The sequence below is a fragment of the Phoenix dactylifera genome, chromosome 9 (genome assembly GCF_009389715.1).
Source record: "Phoenix dactylifera cultivar Barhee BC4 chromosome 9, palm_55x_up_171113_PBpolish2nd_filt_p, whole genome shotgun sequence".
Taxonomy (NCBI): domain Eukaryota; kingdom Viridiplantae; phylum Streptophyta; class Magnoliopsida; order Arecales; family Arecaceae; genus Phoenix; species Phoenix dactylifera.
The window spans coordinates 15,066,872-15,074,616 of record NC_052400.1 but is presented as its reverse complement, the minus strand read 5'-3'; the positions used below and the strand labels follow the sequence as shown (position 1 = coordinate 15,074,616).

General features: G+C 39.5%; 1 protein-coding gene across 1 annotated transcript; it reads left to right on the top strand.

The window, feature by feature from the left end:
* Nucleotides 1-381: 381 nt before the first annotated feature.
* LOC103701099 (probable inactive receptor kinase At1g48480) lies at nt 382-3,622 on the top strand. The gene is made up of 2 exons (XM_008783072.4): nt 382-1,878; nt 2,681-3,622. Exons 1-2 carry the CDS (start codon nt 555-557, stop codon nt 3,358-3,360), a joined length of 2,004 nt encoding a protein of 667 aa, XP_008781294.3. The 5' UTR covers nt 382-554; the 3' UTR covers nt 3,361-3,622.
* The last annotated feature ends 4,123 nt before the right edge of the window (nt 3,623-7,745 follow it).

Genomic DNA, 7,745 nt, shown 5'->3' with positions numbered 1-7,745 from the left:
CCTTATGGTCCTTATCTAGCTGACTAAGAATAACCATATCTTCCAAAAATATCTTGCAAAGCTCTAAACTAAAAAAGCCTCTCTTTAGCTCTCTGAGTTCATCTAGGCTTCTCTTTGAGAGTTCCATAAAAAAAAATCCTTGCCTTTTTTTTTTTTTGGGGGGGGGGGGGGGGGGGGGGGGGGGGGGGGGGGGGGGGGTTCCTTAGGCTCTTTTGAGGTAGCTTACATTTACGTAGAGGCAACAATATAGTTGATTAGATGGTAACCTATGCGGCTTTTTATTTGCAGGTTGTTTATGGGTGTATTTACGCTAGAAATATATAATATATCTTGCTGGCCAAAAAAACCTTAAACTATCTCCGCTTAGCAAACTTTACTTTTTCAAGCGACTAATCGATTGGTCAAGGAGCCAAGCTGGAGTTCTATAGTACCGGGGCAAGCCCTCCAAACTTGGCTACTCTGTCCTCTGTCTCCCTCTCTCTCTCCTCTTCTCCAAGTGGGTGAGTGCTCCATGAGCTAGTCTCAAGTGACCCCGGAGTCCGGTCACCGCCCCCATGGCTTCCCCTCTCTTCTTCCTCTTCTTTCTTCTCTCCTCCATCCCTGGCGGAGCACCGGATCTGGTCTCCGACCGGGCCGCCCTCCTCGCCTTCCGCTCTTCCGTTGGCCGGGCGGTGCTCCCGTGGAATGACTCCACGACGCCGTGCTCGTGGCTGGGCGTAGCCTGCGTCGCCGGCCGCGTGGCCGTCCTCCGCCTCCCTGCCGTCGGCCTTATGGGTCAGATTCCGGTGGGCACCGTCGGCAACCTGACGGCGCTCCGGACGCTGAGCCTCCGCTACAATGCCCTCTCCGGCGGCCTCCCGGCGGACCTCGCCAAGTGTTCCCAGCTTCGGAACCTCTACCTCCAGGGCAACCGCTTCTCCGGCGAGATCCCGGCATTCCTGTTCTCGCTTCAGAACCTCGTCCGCCTTAACCTCGCGGGGAACGACTTCTCCGGCGGCGTCACGCAGGAGTTCAACAACCTCACCCGCCTCGGCACGCTCTACCTCGAGAGCAACCGGCTTTCGGGCGAGATCCCGGAGCTGAACCTCCCGAATCTGGCCTGGTTTAACGTATCATTCAACCAGCTCAACGGATCTATCCCGTCCAAGCTCCGGAAAATGCCGGCAGAGGCGTTCATGAAGACAGGGCTCTGCGGCGGGCCGCTGGGCCCCTGCCCGGGCGAGATCCCGCCGTCGCCGTCGCCGTCGCCGGCGGCGGAGGGCCCGGCGGGCGTCGAGGGCGAGGCGAAGCACGACAAGAAGAAACTCTCCGGCGGAGCGATAGCCGGAATCGCGATCGGAGCCGCCGCCGGAGTTTTAATCATTCTCATCCTGGTGGTCCTTCTCTGTTGGAAGAGGAGCAGCAGCGCGGGTAAGACGAGGTCGCTGGAAGCTGTGCCGGTGGGCGCGAAGCCGCCGGAAGTGGCGGCGGCGGGGGGGGATGGGGGGGCAGGGGAGGGAGGGAATGGGAACGGGGCCAGCTCGTATACGGCCGCGGCGTCGGCGAAGGGGGAAGCGGCGGGGAAGAAGCTAGTGTTTTTCGGGAGCGGGGAGAGGCCGTTCGATCTGGAAGATCTATTAAGAGCTTCAGCGGAAGTACTGGGGAAGGGAACGTCCGGGACGGCGTACAAGGCGGTGCTGGAGATGGGGACGACGGTGGCGGTGAAGAGGCTCAAGGACGTCAATCTTGCGGAGAAGGAGTTCCGGGAGAGGATCGAGGCCGTCGGCGCGATGAACCACCCCAATCTGGTGCCCCTCCGGGCCTACTACTACAGCAAGGACGAGAAGCTTCTTGTCTATGATTACATGCCCATGGGCAGCCTCTCCGCCCTCTTGCACGGTGAGCTCCACCTTCTAGCTTTCTTTTCTTTTATTACAATTCTGCTGACCACTTATGTCCTCCTTTTCTGGGCAAGGGGGTGTGACCTTTGCCTGGGTTTTTTATTTTGATTTTTTTTTTTTTGCCATTCAAATGGATAATGTAGATCTATTGTTGGATATGGTGCGTTAATTCGAGTGATTATAAGTTTTTTATTGACAAGGTGTTGCTTTAGATGTTTGTTTTGCTTAGTTCATGTGTCCAAAAACTGTTTGTGTATGCGAAGGATTTTTAGTAATATCACTGCAATTCTTCTTGTATTCATGTTGTGAATGGAAAATGGTGACAAGATTTGAGTTTGGATCTTCTCTTAAATTCGCACGGCTGAACTGAATTGCTTGGTTCTCTCCTTGGATATTATGTCATATGTTGTGTTCTTCTTCTTTATCAATATACTCCGGTCATGATTTTTGAAGATGTGCATGCATGAAAATATATGCTGGACAGTATGGAGGCGTTACTGATTACATTATTCTGTCATTAGGAGCTTGTATGTATTCGAAGATCGTAGGTGACTTGTTTTATTAATCCTTCTTATTTGCTGATGCGAATTCATGGAATGAGAATCTCGAAACATTGTTCTTGGTGCGACATTTTACAGGCAAATCTATTGGTCTTTGCATAATTTAAGATTCATTTCTCAAACCGCACAATTCTGTGTTCGTATCTGCTTGCAGTATGTCATGCATGAGATTGCTTCATGCATTCGCAGGATTTTTTCAGGTTATCTATCTTATCTCCATTTCATTCAACAATCATGCAGGGAACAGAGGATCTGGTCGGACCCCTCTCAACTGGGACACACGATCCAGCATTGCTCTTGCCGCAGCCCGTGGCATTGAGTACATCCACTCGACGGGCCCTTCAGCCTCTCACGCCAACATCAAGTCATCCAACATTTTGCTGACAAAGTCATATGAAGCCCGGGTGTCGGACCACGGGCTTGCCCTCCTTGTAGGTCCAGCCTCGGCTCCTACCCGCGTTGCTGGATACCGGGCTCCAGAGGTCACCGATGCGCAGAAGGTCTCCCAGAAGGCCGATGTGTACAGCTTTGGAGTGCTTCTGTTGGAGCTGCTCACTGGCAAGGCCCCAGCACAAGCCCTCCTCAATGATGAGGGCGTCGACCTCCCGAGGTGGGTGCAATCGGTTGTTCAGGAGGAGTGGACATCGGAGGTGTTTGATCTGGAGCTGCTGCGGTATCAGAATGTCGAGGAGGAGATGGTGCAGCTCCTGCAGCTTGCTATAGACTGTGCTGCTCAGTATCCAGATAGGCGGCCTACGATATCGGAGGTGGTGGTCCGGATTGAGGAGATCCGCAATTCCAGCATTGGAGCTGCAGACCGAGGCCAGCAGCAAGACCAGAGCATGGATGATGGTGATGACCAGTCCTCAAGGAGAACCAATTCCATCGAGGGGACCAAGCCCTCTGGGTCTGAGACTTGAGTTACGACCGATCGCGGCCGGCATGGACTCATGGGCGAATGAATCTGGTGTCTAATTGTCTGGTTGTGAGATGGGAGGTGTTTATTTTTCTTTCATTTCTTATGATTAAGCAAACTGTGCATGCTGTATTTTTTTTTTCTCCATAGCACATGTAATTGTTTTTCTTTCTGTTTTTCAGAAGGGGATTGGCGTTTGTGTCTAGGATGAATACCTTATGTTGATGTTATTGATAGCTTAAGGAATCCTTTTCCTTCTTCTCTTATCTTTTGTGTGGGTATTTTTTATTTCTTGGAGGTTCTTCTTGTGTTGGAAATTTGAGTTGGCTGCTCACTGGTTAGGTAGCAATTGGACTGAGGGGGACCTCTCTTTGTTCTGTTTGGTGAACAGGCATGGTCGGGGTGCAGCTTGTTGGAGACATTAATGGTGTCGATTATATCTGATAACGAGGCTGGTGACTGACCCCATGCTTTTGTACCTCATAGAATCAAATTTAGGTGATTTCAACATTTTAGTTTGAGGAAGTTATTTGATATAAGAGATCCTTTGTCTTGTATATTTCATTCGTTTATATATACTTTGAGTTCTTTATAATCTCACGGGTTTCATGCTACCTAGTCTTAAAAGAACCTGAGCCTATCTTATGCCTTTCAAGAGACTAAGCAAAGAATAAAGTCGAAAAGGGATGGAGTTATATAATTCTGGCGACAGAGAAAAAATACTGGAATGAAGACAAACCGGCCATTCAATCATTCGAGTAGCTTTGGATTTCAGCTAGGCCTGGTCCAGTGGTCGATCCATCACCATCCCATCGAACTTTAATGTTCGCGCCTGATAGGTTTGTGTCTTGTAAATTGTTACTAGCATCCTGACGTTAGAAAGGGAAACAATTCGTGGATTCTACGTCAAATACGACCACTAGTTTGGAGTGGAGGTGAAGTTTATCGCGAAGAAAAGATTTGAGTGTGATGTGGTTAATGTAGTAGTTAAGAAATGTATTAGGCCCTGTTTGGGGGAGCTTTTGGAGGGTCAGAAAGTACTTTCTGGCCCTCCAAAAGTATTTTTAGATGGAAAACTGTGTTTGGTAAATTTTTCAAAAAGCTGTTTCAGCTTTTGCGGGAAGCTGAAAACAGCTTTTGGGAGGAAGCTCCAATTTGGAGCTTTTGGGAGGAAGCTGTTTCAGCATTTTTGGAAAGCTGTATTTTTGACAAAAATGCCCATATTAAAATAACATAATTACATAGTTTGTCCCTTTATAAACCTAAAAATCTGCTGGAGCCAAGAACCCTAGCCGTCAGACTCCCTTTCGTAAGAAAATGTATTTTTCTTTTCAATTTTTGTATGCATCTCTTCAACCACATTTTAGAAGAAAAAAATTTTAATCCTTTTCCATACCTTCCAAAATCAATCTATTGTTTTTTTTTATCATCAACCTCGCGGCCCACGCTGAGGTCCTCCTCGAGCGTGGACCACAAAGAAGAGCCCCTGGACCGCGGAAAATTATTTTATGAAAAATTATGAAAAATTATTATGGGAAATTATTTTATACTAATAATTATAATATTTTATACCTTTATTTTTGTGTGATACTATAAATATAATATCATATTATATTATATCATAATACATTAATATGCTATGTTAAATAATTTAATATTATGTTATATTATGAAAAATTAATTTATACTAATAATTATAATATTTTATACCTTTATTTTTGTATTATACTATAAATATAATATCATATTATATTATATCATAATACATTAATATGTTATGTTAAATAATTTAATATTATGTTATATTATGAAAAATTAATTTATACTAATAATTATAATATTTATAACTTTATTATTGTATTATACTATAAATATTATATTATATTACATTACATTATAATACATTAATATGTTATTTTAAATAATTTAATATTATGTTATATTATGAAAATTAATTTATAATAATAATTATAATTTTTTATACCTTTATTATTGTATTATATTATAAATATTGTATTATATTACATTACATTATAATACATTAATATATTATTTTAAATAATTTAATATTATGTTATATTATGAGAAATTAATTTATACTAACAATTATAATATTTTATACTTTTATTATTGTATTATACTATAAATATAATATATATTACATTATATCATAATACATTAATATGTTATGTTAAATAATTTAATATTATGTTAAATTACCAAATATTAATTTACTCTAATAATTATATTACTATTATGCTATATTAACATAATATTATTTTATATTACAATAATATTATACTATATCGTATATTTATGTATTAATTTATGTTATGTTTTATTATGTTCTGTTGTATAATACTATGCAATGTCCTTTATGGTAATTTTGTCATACAAAATACTTTCTCAGTTTGTTTACCAAACACAAAACAAAGTACCACAACACTTTACGAATGTAGTTACCAAACAGCAAACAGCTTTTTATAACAGCTCTACTTCAGACAGCTCTACTTCCAACAGCTCTACTTCTAACAGCTCTACTGCCAACAGCTCCCCCAAACAGGGCCTTAGTGGGAAGTGGAAACAAGGCTGTTTCTTTTTTGTGAAGGAAAGCCGAAAACAAAGCAAAAGAGATAGAAAGACTGTGAAGGGTCAGCTGAGATGCGGAGCAACAGTGACATGCCATGGAGAGAGTTTAATGGAAAAGAGAATTCGGTCTGCCATCCTTTCATCAAAAAGGAATAAAGAAGACGATTCCATCTATAGTTTGGAAATCAATCAAAGAAAAAAAAAGAAAAAGTAACCGACCCACAGGTGCTTCTTTTGTTGCTGACCACTTAGGAGATCATTTATGGATGGGCGAGGCGAAGTTGCTTAGTGCTTTCCATGATGTATTACTTTTTGACTTTCTTAGATGTATCAATTCAATGTTGGGAATACCCATGTATATGCAGGAACTTGATCACTTCAAAATCTTCCGGTAGACATAGTCTTTCAATTAAGAGGTCCAATTCAAACAGTGATAATTACCAAACTCCAAAATATATCAACGATGACGGAAAGACTGAGCTAGCTCACAAGTTTTCTTTACACATAGGGTTTATTTGGTTGGGGTTTGTCAGATTATAAAGTAATCTAACTATTTTTAAAAATTATTTATTTCAAAAAATAATTGTAAAAAAATAAATTTTACTATGTTTGATTGGAAATAATCTTATATGAAAATATTATAAAATTTTTAACTATACTTTTAAATAAATAATTCAAGTAATAATATTTTTTCTCAGTCTACTTGTCGGCTATTTATAGCCTACTTACGTTAATACTATCAATATTGACTATTTCAAATATTAAAATATATTTACATGAGTCGTACAATAGTTACATAAACACTATTTAATTTAGATATTCTTAAACTAATTATACATATATTACAAAATATTTTTTTATTATAAATAAATTTTAGTATGTTTTTGGTGTATAAATAAATATATTAGTTATTAATAAATCTTGATGTTAAAATTATTGATAAGTAATAAGTATTTATTAAAAAATATAATATATATTATTATTTATAAAAATTACTAATCAATATATTGATATTATAGTATAATTAATATAATATTAACATAATTTAAATGAGGGTATTTCCATCAAAAAATGATATTTTAAGATTTCCTCTATTTGGTAATCTGGCATGCGAAAATAAAAACCACCTTTTGGTAGCATTTTTTTATTCTCTCTCAGAAAAATAAACAAAAAGTCTACTATTTATTTTATCATTTCTCTAATCTAATTTTTATAACAAATATAGTAATTCGGTATGAGATTTATTTTCTCATACTAGATTATCTCCAACCAAAGAGACCCTTAGGGCAAGATTTAATGCAATGTTAAGATTGCTCAGTTGTATTCCGGAGCTTCTAGTTTAGAAACATAGAAATAATATTTCCACATAGTATATGTGAACCTTTCAGCAATAATGAGAGTTGTCCTTTTAAGATTTTTTCAACAAAAACATGATTAAATTTTATATTTTTTTGATAATTTCTGTTCCAAAAAAATTAATTAATTAAATTATAAATTAATTTTTTTTCTCCCTTGCATTTCATTTCATGAAAAAGTACACTCTTGAATACGCCTGACACAACAACACAACAATATATGCTAGTAGTTATTCCTTGTGTTATTTAGACACTCTATGGGTTCCAAAAATGCACGGTGATTTCACCATCTCTATCCAGATTACAGATTACTCTTGATATCATCCGGTATCAAACACCTCCTCTTTTTTTTTCCTTTATTCTCTTTTATTCTGAATTTTCCCTTGTACCGGAAAAAACACTGCGTACTTACGAAATTCTATTGATGCGAGTAGTGGAGCATTAA

Bases quoted from the DNA above. Each gene is read 5' to 3' on its own strand.
- LOC103701099 (XM_008783072.4), top strand. From the start codon at position 555: ATGGCTTCCCCTCTCTTCTTCCTCTTCTTTCTTCTCTCCTCCATCCCT. The intron at 1,879-2,680 runs GTGAGCTCCACC...ACAATCATGCAG, and splicing joins CCTCTCCGCCCTCTTGCACG to GGAACAGAGGATCTGGTCGG.